This window comes from Onychomys torridus, chromosome 22 (genome assembly GCF_903995425.1).
Source record: "Onychomys torridus chromosome 22, mOncTor1.1, whole genome shotgun sequence".
Taxonomy (NCBI): domain Eukaryota; kingdom Metazoa; phylum Chordata; class Mammalia; order Rodentia; family Cricetidae; genus Onychomys; species Onychomys torridus.
In genome coordinates this window covers 28,338,256-28,350,671 of record NC_050464.1, presented here as the reverse complement: position 1 = coordinate 28,350,671, position 12,416 = coordinate 28,338,256, and the positions used below count along the sequence as shown (strand labels likewise).

The following is a 12,416-nucleotide window of genomic DNA, read 5'->3' as shown; positions in this document are numbered from 1 at the left end:
TTCGCTAAAAGTAGAAGCCGGCTCGCTTGATCTGGACCAATCACGACATGCCTATCACCGATTGGAGGTTGCCATGGCTGCGGGCGTTCAGCTTGGCAACATGGCGTCCGCCGGGCCGGAGAGACTGCAGCTTTCTCTCCTGCGGACTACTGCGGGCTTGTGAGGCTGATCTGGCCCCGGGATGGGCTCTCTGTCGCCGCTCGGCCTCACGTGGGGGCTCCTCCTGCTGCAGGACGTCCTAAGACCGCTGCGTGCGGACCCGGGTGTGTATGGCGGGGTATGGCCTGCATGGCCCAGACCTAGCGAACCTGGAGCTCCTAGGATCCCGGGAGCCAGGGCCATCTAAAAAGCCAGCACACGCACCCCAGACACAGGTTCTGCACTGGCTAACCCCTCCCCGCACCCTTCCTTCTTCCCTAGTTTTCATCCCACCTTTCATCCGAATGACCAGCCCCGAGGTCAGCGCCACCCTGGTCGGAGGCGGTGAGGATGTCACGGTGTCTCTGACTCCGCTGCAGGTCGAGAAAGGTAAGAGTCTGGCATTTCTCGGGAGCACGGGTGCTGCCCACAGAGCTACTGCCCTCAGCAGAGCAGGGGTGGGGAAGAAAGGCAGTGTCTCTGTGTGCTGTAGAACAAAGAGGCCCTGGGGACAGGTTCTGGAAACAGGAGCTTGAAATAAAAGTGGCCAACAAGCCAGGCATGGCAGCACATGCCTTTAATCCCGGCACTGAGGAGGCAGAGGCAGGTGGGTCTGCGAGTTCCAGGCCAGTCTGGTCTACATAGCGAGGCTTGTATTGTGTTTTTTTTCAAAGAAAAAAAAATTGGCCAGTATTCTTTGAACTAGCTCCCTGAGATCCCCACACAGCATCTCAGGGTTCTCATAAGAACAGTAGGATCTCTTTATCCCGTTGACAAACGAGGGGACATACTGCTTGATCAGGCTCATGCAGTGTGTCTGTGGGGATCCCCACCCTAGGACCCTCGACTCCTCATAGCTGCCAGACCCTGATGCCTTTCGTTAATTTCCCCCTTAGGAGTCTTGCCATTCACTGCTTGTGGTGGTCTCAGCAACGATACAGGGGACTGGAATGTGACCGTGAGCCCTGGTGTGGTAAGACCTGAGGCACCTCTAGAGGCCTCCTGTTTAGGCTTTGTGCAGGCCTGTAAGTTTCCTGTGAGTGTGTGTGTGTGTGTGTGTGTGTGTGTAAGATTAGGAAATGGGGGTGGACATGGTGGTGCACATCTTTAGTTCCAGCACTCTGGAAACTCAGTGGTTAAGAGTTCTTTCCAAAGAAAGAGCCAGAGGCCAGTTCCTGGTACTGGTGGCTAATAAACACCTGTAACTCTAGCTCTGGGGCATCCGACATTCCTTTTTTAAAAAATTATTTATTAACTTTTATTTTTATGTATATTGGTGTTATATGTCTGCATGTATCTCTGTGTGAGGGTGCCGGATCCCCTGGAACTGGAGTTACAGACAGTTGTGAGCTGCCATGTGGGTGTTGGGAATTGAACCCAGGTCCTCTGGAAGAGCAGCTTTTTCTTTATTAAGAAATTTTCTACTCACTCCACATACCATCCACAGATCCCCTCTCCTCCTTCCTCCCATCCCCCAGCTCTCTCTCCCAGTCCTCCCAACATCCCCACATCCCCCAAATTGAGGTCTCCCATGGGAGTCAGCAGAGCCCAGCACACTGATCCTAAGCAGGTCCAAGCCCTTTCCCACTGCACCAAGGCTGTGCAAGGCATCACACCACAGGCACCGGATTCCCAGAAGCCTGCCCATAGACCAGGGACAGATCCCGATTCCCCTGCCTGGGTTCCCACAGCCAGTGCTTTTACCCTCTGAGTCATCTCCACATCCCCAAAAATCTAGCATTCTTTATGGTCACTGTTGGTATACACACACACACACACACACACACACACACACACACACACATGGCATGTACACATACAAATACACTCATAAATAAAAAGAAAAAATTTTTAAAAATCAGGAATTCAAATCAGGTGGTGGTGGCGTACGCTTTTAATCCCAGCATTCGGGAGGCAGAGACAGGCGGATCTCTGTGAGTTCAAGGCCAGCCTGGGCTACAGAGTGAGTTCCAGGACAGGCACCAAAACTACATAGAGAAACTGTGTCTCAAAAAAACACCCCCCCCCAAAAAAAAAAAAATCAGGAATTCAGATGAGAATATGGTTCAGTATGTAGGGTGCTTGTCTAGCATGTGTGAAGCCCTTCATCAGTCCCAGCAACATGCATGTGCATGTATATGTACACTCACTAAGTAACATGCACACACATACACACTAGATAACAAAAGTAATCATAAAAAAGGTCCAGAGTGCCAGGCATGGTGGCGCAAACCTTTAATCACCGCACTCAGGAGGCAGAGCCAGGTGGATCTCTGTGAGTTCAAAGCCAGCCTGGTCTACAGAGTGAGTTCCAGGACAGCCTCCAAAGCTACACAGAGAAACCCTGTCTCAAACCCCCCCACCCCCAAAAAAAAAAGTCCAGAGTTTGGGTACCACAGATTGGTTGAAAGTGAAGGGGGTGAGGCCATCTTTGTACCATTGGGTCTTCTGTGAAATGAACCATCTTGTATCCAGCTCTTTGGTAAAGTGAAGCAAGGCTCATGAGTGCATTTACAGTGCTTCCTGTTACATGTTCTCATCATTACAGCTGCTCACGGTTTTCCTTTCAGAACGTGCTGGAAGTGACAGTACACTGGAAGAGGGGTCTGCACTGGTGCTCCTTGAACGGGACCGCCTCCTTTGCAGAGCCCCCATGCGTCGTGCAGACTCTGCTGGTTTCGGCCTCCCACAATGCCTCCTGTTTAGCACAGCTGCTCATTCAGGTGGAGATTTACCCCAACACGTCTGTGACCCACAGTGCATCAGGCAAGAGACGGCTATGGTCCAAACATTCCTGTCTGTCACTATCTGAAGATTGTGTAGGGTGGGCAGTTACGAGATGTGACTCTTTTGTTGTTGTTTGTTTTGAGACGGTGTCTCACTGTGTAGCCCTGGTTGGCCTAGAACCTACTGTGCAGGCCAGGTTGCCCTTGAACTCCCAGAAGTCTGCTGCCCCTGCCTCCTGAGTTAAGTTGTTTTTTTTTCCCTGTATGTATGTGTGTGTGTTTGGGTGTGTATATGTGCACTGTGTGTGTGCAGGACCCTGAACAGGCCAGAAGAGGGCATCAGATTCCAAGTACCTGGGATTACATGCAGATCCCAGGTCCTCTGCAGGAACAGAGGGTTCTCTTGACCACTGAGCCATCTTTCCAGACACCTAGACTCAACTTTTGAATCTCTTCCTGCCTTCCTAAGTGTACTGTTTTTGTTTGTTTTTGAGGTTTTTGCTTTGCATCATTTTATTTAATTAAGATCTAGCCAAGTGGCTGGTGGTGCATGCCTTTAATCCCAGCACTTGGGAGGCAGAGGCAGAGGCAGGCAGATGTCTGTGAGTTCAAGGCCAGCCTGGTCTCATAGTGAGTTCCACGACAACCAAAGCTACATAGGGAGACCTTGTCTCAAATTCACACACACACACACACACACACACACACACACACACACACACACTTGTCTGACTCTCCTGACACATCTTTTGTAACCACTTTATGTCCTCTGGGGAGAAGGTATAGTTTGTTTCCATGCATTGATTCCCATGGCTCTACTTAAGAAGATATTATTGACCAAACACTAATGGAGGCAGGCCGCCTTTCTCAGTGCTCACTCGCAAGGGCACAACACTCTTTCTCTTCTCTTCTGCTGTTAAGATGAGGGCGGGAGCCTAAGCATGCATTCTCTGTGTGGCGGCTGGTCTACCATGTGGCTGACCTCTGTGCCTCGCTCAATGATATGGCTCTCTCTCCCTCTTAAGCTCCCACCTATGAATCTGTAATAAACTTCTTTCTAAAACTCAAAAAAAAAAAAAAAAAGGGACTGTGGGTGCAGCTCATGTGGTAGAGTGCCTGCCTAGCACACACAAAGCCGTGGGTTCAATTCCCAGCAATGCAGGAAATGGAGCACGGTCATGCTTGTCTATAATCCCAGCACTGGGAGGTGGAGGCAGGAGGATCAGGAAATCCAGTGTCGTTCTTGGCTGCATAGTAAGTTGAAGACAGCCTGAGCTACATAGTACGATGATTCTAAAAAGAAGCCGTGGGGGCTGCTTGCTGTTAGTGCTACCACCATGGTTCTCTTGCCTGCAGCAGACTCCAGCATCTCTCACCTGTGCAGCTGTGGCTGGACTTGATCTTCCTGAGCCAAGGTTAGCCTCCAATCCGAAATCATCCTACCTCAGAGACTGAGTGCTAGGATCATGGGTGTGCACCACCATGCCCTAATTTCAGTTGGTGTTTCGAGACAGAGACTCACATAGCCCAGGATGACCTGGAACACACCATGTACCTGAGGCTAGCCTGAGCTCCTGACCCTCCTCCTGCCTTTCCCTCCCAAGTGCTAGGATGACAGGCATGAGCCACCATATCCAGCTCAAACATTTTTTTAAAGGAAGAAAAAGGAATCTTTCTGAAGAAAGCAATGTGGTGTTTTTTTTTTAAATAACTTATTTCTTTTTTATTTTATGTGCATTGGTGTCTTCCTTGCGTGTATGTCTATGTGAGGGTGTCAGATCCCCTGGAACTGGGGTTACACACAGGTGTGATCTGCCATGTGGGTGCTGGGAATTGAACCTGGGTCTTCTGGAAGAGCAGTTAGTTAGTGCTCTTACCTGCGGAGCCATCTCTCCATCCTTGAAAGCAGTGGGTTTTTTAATGCTCAAAATGCAGAACAAGTTAAGAAAATATCCAGTATACCCTTCAGAAAGCTCCCGGAGAAAGACAGTGAGGAGAAAAATACTTGCAGGAGGTCCTCGTGGTAGCCACAGTTCAGAGGCTTGCTTTGAAGGTGGTTTTGTTTTTTCTCCCTGAGACAGGCTTTCTCTGTAGCTTTTGGTGCCTGTCCTGGATCTCACTCTGTAGACCAGGCTGGCCTTGAACTCACAGAGATCCGCCTGCTTCTGCCTCCCGAGTGCTGGGATTAAAGGTGGGCACTACTGTCACCCGGGCAAAATAAATCTTTGAGGTATTTTTCATACTAGGTTTCCATGTCCACCCAGCCTAGCCAGTTCAGGGAGTTCCGGGTTCAGCGAGAAACTCTGCTTTAGAAACATAAGGTGGAATGCCTGCCTGGCATGGTGGTGCACACCTGTAGTCCTGGCTCTCTTGAGGCAGAGACAAGTGGATCTCTCTGAGTTCAAGGACAGCCAGGCCTATATAGTGAGATCCTGAGTCAAAACGAATAGCAACTAAGGAAAACACCTGACTCTGCCTCCACACACATGATGTGCACACATACACATTCATGTACACACACACACACACACACACACACACACACACACACACACACACACACGTACACATCGTGATTCAGCCTTTTTCTGAATCTCAAAAGTGTGTCTTGTCCATGCTTTGTGGAACTGCTTCGTAGCTGAACTTTTTCTGCCCATATGTGTTTTTCAGATAACACGACTGTCATTGCTAACCAAGTCTATCATCCCCTGGGTCCCTGCCCTTGTGACTTGACAGCCGAGGCCTGTGATATTCGCTGTTGCTGTGACCAGGTGAGTTTTTTCCATTTACCAGTCCGAGAGCACCAGCAGTTGCCCCCAGCAACTTTGGATAGGTGACGGCAGGGATTATATATATATTTTTTACAAATCATTGGTTTGTTTGTTTTCCAGATAGGGTCTCATGTAGCCCAAGCTGGCCTGGAACTCTCAGTGTGGCAGAGGGGTAGCTTTGAACTCTTGATCCTCCTTCCTCTATCTCCGAGCTGCAGATTGTGGTTTTGTTGTTGTTGTTTTTCTGAGACAGGGCTTCTCTGTGTAGTTTTGGTGCCTTTCCTGAATCTCGCTCCGTAGACCAGGCTGGCCTCGAACTCACCGAGATCCACTTGCCTCTGCCTCCTGAGTGCTGGGATCAAAGGCGTGCGCCACCCCCGCCCGGCTTACAGATTATGTTTGAATTGAGTATTTTCTCTTCTAGTATAGTCTGTAGTTTGTGGAGGAAAGAGAAAAGTCAATGTCTTCGGGTAAAGTCATGTTTGGGGAGGTATAACTGTCAGATGATTTTAATCTTACTATAAAATTTTTATTACATTTATTATTTGTGGTGTATGGTGTGGTGTGGTGTGTGGGTGGGTGGGGAGGGCAGTTATAGAGGCTTTTGCCACAGTGTACATGTGAAGGGCAGAGAACAGCTTGTAGGAGGTTCCAGGAATCAAACTCAGGTTTGGCAGCAAGCACCTTGACATGCTAAGTCACACTGGTAGCATGTACACACACACACACACACACACACATTTTTTTTTTTTTTTTTTTTGGTGACAAGGTCTCACTGTAATCTAGGCTGGCCTCAGCTTTCCTCAGCAGTCCTCTGCCTCAGGATTGTAGGCACAAACCACCACACCTGGTTTCTAATACATATCTTAAAAATTTAAATTTAGGAGAAATGAGAAGCATGTTCGATAGTACCCAGGGTGTCCCCAATTTTGCACGAGTATGATTGTATGTGGTTGAGATTTTTTTTTTTTTTTTTTTGCTTCCCCCCTGGGAAAATGCAGAAATGCAGTGTTTCGTTAATGTTTTCTTTTCTTTTTTTTTTTTTTTTTTTTGAGCTGAGGGTCAAACCCAGGGCCTTGTGCTTGCCAGGCAAGCACTCTACCACTGAGCTAAATCCCCAACCCTTGTTCTTGTTTTGTTCTTTTGAGTCTCATTGTATAATATTGGCTAAACCTGGAACTTGCTATGTAGGCCAGGCTGGCCTCGAACTCACAGAGACCTGCCTGTTTCTGTCTCCTGAGTGCTGGGATTAAAGGAGTACTGTTAACTGCTCTCGAGGAATGGTCTTGCTGTGTAGCCCTGGCTGGCTTGGTCCTCACTGTGCGTGTGTGGTATAACGACAGCCTTGCCTGCCTAAGTCTAAGGAGGACAGTGCACAAAAAGCTGTGTGCTTAGCTGTTTTGAGATAGGGTCTCACGTAGCTACCGATGACCTTGAACTCCTGATTCTCCTGCTTCCAGCTCCCAAGTGCTGGAATGGCAGATGGGTGATACCATACCAAGAACAACCCCTCAGCCCCCTGATATGTAAATACACACCAGGGAACACATCACCATAGTACTGGGGAGGAGGATCGGGGGTTATAGATCAGCCGTAGCAACTTCACAGATTATAGGGCAGCCTGGGGTACACGAGACCCTCAAAAAAAACAAAACAAATGCAAAAGAAGTGCCCGTCAGAAACCTCTCTGCAGCGGCTGGTTTTAGTCATTGTGTTAGGGTGACATGCACCCGTGTGTCACTGCAGTGCATTGACATGATCAGGACGGCTGAGTCAGCAGGCGCTGACTGCCAGGCTGTTCCCAGTCTGTCACTCACAGTGATGTGTCCTCCTTCACTACCTGCCCTCGGAGCAGGCTGTAGAGTATATCATGTTAGCCACTACTGTTAGGACATACTGCTTTATTAGCAAGTGTGGTGCCACCCGTCGGCGGCGCAGGCACAAGCCTAGCTTTGGGGAGGTTAACACCGAGAATCGTCCTGAGCTTGAAGCCAGCCTGGTCTACATCGAGACTCTCTCTCATAACTGTGGGGCGTTTAGCCACCAACCCCACAGCTCCCCAGAGTTTTCTTTTTTCTTTTCTTTTCTTTTTTTTTTTTTTAAAGCTTTATTTATTTATTATGTATACAGCATGTATCCCTGCAGGCCAGAAGAGGGCGCCAGATCTCATTACAGATGGTTGTGAGCCACCATGTGGTTGCTGGGAATTGAACTCAGGACCTCTGGAAGAGCAGCCATCTCTCCAGCCCCCCACCCCACCCCCCAGAGTTTTCTTGAGTGTGAGCAGCAGGAAATATTAGATAGAAGGATTTAGATTGTGGAGATGAACAGAAAATACAGGATAGCCTCGAGAGGGCCTGGACTGTCTCTGCCCTAGGATATTTATAGAGACACCAAGGTGGGGAGCAAAAGACCTCCTCCCCCAGCACAGCCAAGTGCAGACCATCTCAGACGCCTGCACTCAGGCCTGTGGTCCTAATCATCCTCTCTATGCAGACCTGCCGGGTAAAGCCACGAGGAGCCTGAAAACGGGCTCCCACACATAACAAAAGAGCAGGGCCAGATGTGGTGGTACACATGTACGCACAGGCATTACATGCAGGCAAAACACCTATACACATACAATAAAATAAACATGTTATTTAAAAAAACCAGGTAGCCCTAGTCTATATAGATAGTTCTAGTCAGAGCTTTTCAGTGAGACCCTGTCTCCAAATAACAAAGAAACCAAAAAGCAATAGGTAGCAGGATGTGGTAGCACACGCCCATAATCCCAGCACTCGGGAGGCAGAGGCAGGTGGATCTCTGTGAGTTCAAGGCCAGCCTGGTCTATATAGTGAGTTCCACCCAGAGAGACACAAACACACTTGATGACGTCTTCAGATAATCCCAATTTATACTTTGTGCATGATGTCAATTTTGATTTTGAGGTATTGGGATTGACTGTAGGCCTCACACATCCCAGGATAACCACTGAGTAGTGTAGCCAGCCCTTCTCTGTTACTTTTTTTTAACTTTGGAGACAAAGTCTCGCTAAGTTGCCCAGGCTGGCCTTGAACTTTTGGTTCTCCTACCTCAGCCTCCTGAGTAGCTGGGATCACACACCTGGCTCTGGTCCTGGCTTTTGGCGATGTGCCTACATTCCTAGTGAGGCTCACTCCTTCGAAGGCTGGGAGTTTTTGGCTGGGAATTCACTAGGGAGTCGACTAAGGAACTGTGTGTGTGTGTGTGTGTGTGTGTGTGTGTGTGTGTGTGTGTGTTATTGCTCATGTGTGCACACATTTGTGGAACCTTGGGTGTCATACCTTAGGTACCATGCATCCTTATTTTATTTTATTTTACTTTTTTGGAGACAGGACCCCCTCACTGAACCTGCAGCTGGCAGAGTAGGCTGTCTGTCTAGTGAGCCCCAGGGTTCTCCCTATTACTGTCTCCCCAGCTCTGGAATTATAATCATGGGCCACCACACCTGGCCTTTCTGTGTACATTCTTGAAGTTGAACTCAGGTCCTTGTGTGGCAAGCCTGTTTCCTGACTGAGCCACCTCCACAGCCCCAAGGGGCTCTCCTTGCGCCGCAAAGCACTTTGGGAGGAGATGGAGGTGTACTGCTTTCTTGGCTGCTGGGCTGCAGGCTGATGGCCTCAGGGGCTGTGTGGTCACGCTTGCTGCTGCAAGCTGTGTCCGGTGCCACAGTCGGCACTGAGGTATCTTCACTGTCCTTTTACCTGTTTTCAAGGACTGCCAGCCAGAGGTGAGAGAGCTGTTCCAGCAGTTCTGCTTCCCCGACGTGTTTGGGGGGGACGTCAACCCTCCCTCCCACCATCGCTGTGCAGCTGGCACTGCTCACGAGACCCCTGACTGGTTCCCCTTCCTGTGTGTGCTGTCACCCCCTTCCACCTCACCGTTCCTTGGTCACTTCTACCACGGCGCCATGTGAGTAGCTGCTGCCTGGGGGGGCCTGCTTCCTAGGCCCACCAGGTTTCCTTTCCTGGGCCTTGACTGGGTTGCAGTTAGCGAGGCCATTTCTCCCAAAGTGCCGGAAAGAACTGAGAAAAAAACCCAGCAGATCCAGCCAGCCTTTGGCAATGACTTTCCAGCATGAATGAAGGAGCCAGGGCCCCTCAGGGTCTTGAACTTTCTGTGTCTTATAGTTGAGTATCTTTGTTGTTGTTGTTTGAGACAGGGTTTCTCTGTGTAGCCCTGGCTATCTTGAAACTCACTTTGTAGACCAGGCTGGCTTCGAACTCACAGAGATCTGCCTGCTTCTGCCTCCTGAGTCCTGGGATTAAAGGAGTACACCACCACTACCACCGCCACTGCCACACACACACAAACACCCCTTGCTGAAAAATTTACGTCTATGATGTTTGTAAATAAAACAATGAAGAGCTGGGGTTGGTGTTGTATCCCTGAAACCCCAGCAAGCAGGAGGCAAAGACGGGGATCAGGAGTTCAAGGTCATTCTTGGCTGTATAGAGAGTTTGGGGCCAGCCTGGGCTGCATGAGCCCCTATATCAAAGCAAAGAGGAAACATTGAAGGGTGATTTGTATCTCAGATCATTGTTGTAGTTTTCGATCATCTTTTTTTTTTTAAAGGGTGCAGGGGTGGGGGAATGGAACTTCAGCCTATTTGCAGGCTAAGCAAACACCCTGGGCCCATGGATAATCTATTTTACCAACTTGCAGTTCCCCCAGACATGACTCCGCCTTCGAAGCCCATCTGCACCTCGACCTAAGAGACTTCACGGATGCCGGTTACAAACAAGGAGACCCCATCATGACCACGACGGGGTATTTTACCATCCCTCAGGTAACACCTTGAGTTTCAACACTCGGATTTCACTAGCATCGTCCATCTCTAAGACTCCCCCTAAGCAGCTGATTTTCCTCCTGTGCATGGACTATTAACAGTCTCTAGACTGAAAAGACTCCTTCTGAACCCCGACTTCGCTAAGTCACAGCGTGTAGAACAACACCGGGAGTCTCTGTGCAGACTCCTTGGAGGCGGTGGTCAGCCTCCACTCCATTCCCTTTTGGTGTTTTGTGTTTCTGTGGTGCTGGGACTGGAACTGAGGGCCTTGCGTGCTCCAGTCAAGTGCTCTACCGCCAAGCTACATCCCCAGCCCCAGCAATTTCTAAGAAGCTCTAAGTATGTGAGTGTGTATAACATTAAGAATGTCGAGGGGTTGGGGATTTAGCTCAGTGGTAGAGTGCCTGCCTAGCAAGCGCAAGGCCCTGGGTTTGGTCCTCAGCTCTGGAAAAAAAACAACAACAACAAAATAACAGAATGTTGAAACATCCTTTAAGGCTAGAAAGCAAGTCCACCATTAGTAAGACACCACGCCTGTGGGAGGAAAGCATGGGATGCATGACAGTTTGTTATTTCTGTGAAACTTTTGGTTGTTGTTTTGTTTGTTTGTTTGTTTGTTTGTTTTCAAGACAGGGTTTCTCTGTGTAACAGTCCTGGCTATCCTGGATCTCACTCTGTAGCCCAGGCTGGCCTTGAACTCACAGAGATCCACCTGCCTCTGCCTCCTGAGTGCTGGGATTACAGGCGTGCGCCACCACCGCCTGGCTCCCTGTGAAACTTTTTATGTTATTGAAACTCTCTGGGGGCAGGAGGTGGTGCTTAGCAGTAGAGTTTATTATTATTCCGGGTGGGACCCTGACTTTTCCTCAAAATTCAGGCTGTGATGAGGGAGTGCTAAGGTTGAATATAGTCATAACTTGTTCGTGGACAGGGCCAGGGCCCTTCCCTGGCGTACGACAGAAGACTTGACTGAGTAGTGGCTTCCAGATCTTGACTCCCTAAAACTGGTCACCTTGAGTCCTAACTTGACCTTGTCCAGCAGTAGCAGTGGGCAGAAAGCAATTTGGAGTAGGGTAGCTTTTCCTTTTTTTTTTTTTTTTTTAAAGATTTATTTATTTATTATGTATACAAAGAGGGAGCCAGATCTCATTGCAGATGGTTGTGAGCCACCATGTGGGTGCTGGGAATTGAACTCAGGACCTCTGGAAGGGCAGTCGGTGCTCTTAACCTCTGAGCCAACTCTCCAGCCCCAGAGTAGGGTGGCTTTGAAGCAGGGTCATGCACTGTAGCCTAGACTGATCCTGAATTTGGAGCCGTCCTGTCTGAACCCTCCCAAGCACACAGGATTGTAGGCTTGAGCACCACACTTGGGAATGCTCTTAAGACGGGAAGAAAAAAACAGTGTACCGTATTTGTCCCTTGTCCTCAGGTGTCTCTAGCTGGACAGTGTCTGCAGGATGCCCCAGTGGCTTTCCTGAGGAATTTTGATATTAAATGTACCCTCGATCTGCAAGTGCACCAAGGACGAGATGGGGTTGTCCCTGAGAATGTGAAGATCCGCACGTCGGGAGGTAGGCTGCCTTCGTGGTTAGAATGGGGTGGTAATAGGGAACTAGCCCTCCCTCTCCTGTGTGTAAGCCTCTGGCTCAGCGTCCACTGTGGCTCATCTGTTGGTTGAGGATGGTGTTTTCCACGGGAGAAGTGCAGTCTGTCTGAACAGCACCCTGCACACGTGGTCAGTGTTTTCCTCTCAGCAAGCACCAATCCCCACTCACCCCAGATCTTTATTGTCGGTTAAGTTAGCTCTCCATAATGTCGCGTGAGTGCCAACGGCTTTCTGTACAATACTGTGTACCCTACACTCCCGAGGAGTCCCAGATCTTTCAGTACCAGCAGAGGGAGTCGGCATCTTCTCAGCAGTGAGCCACTGAGGGCTTGTCTGTCTCTGCATGTCACATCGATGAACCATTT

General features: G+C 49.3%; 1 protein-coding gene across 1 annotated transcript in view; it reads left to right on the top strand.

Annotated features, from left to right (window-relative positions):
• Nucleotides 1-83: 83 nt before the first annotated feature.
• Tctn2 (tectonic family member 2) overlaps nt 84-12,416 on the top strand; it is a 28,150-nt gene continuing 15,817 nt past the window's right edge. The window contains exons 1-8 of the mRNA XM_036172449.1: nt 84-263; nt 421-528; nt 1,035-1,111; nt 2,709-2,904; nt 5,535-5,635; nt 9,372-9,568; nt 10,322-10,445; nt 11,875-12,076. Of these exons, the coding sequence (XP_036028342.1) occupies nt 182-263; nt 421-528; nt 1,035-1,111; nt 2,709-2,904; nt 5,535-5,635; nt 9,372-9,568; nt 10,322-10,445; nt 11,875-12,076 (1,087 nt within the window). The 5' untranslated portion in view covers nt 84-181. The remainder of the gene's footprint in view (nt 264-420; nt 529-1,034; nt 1,112-2,708; nt 2,905-5,534; nt 5,636-9,371; nt 9,569-10,321; nt 10,446-11,874; nt 12,077-12,416) is intronic.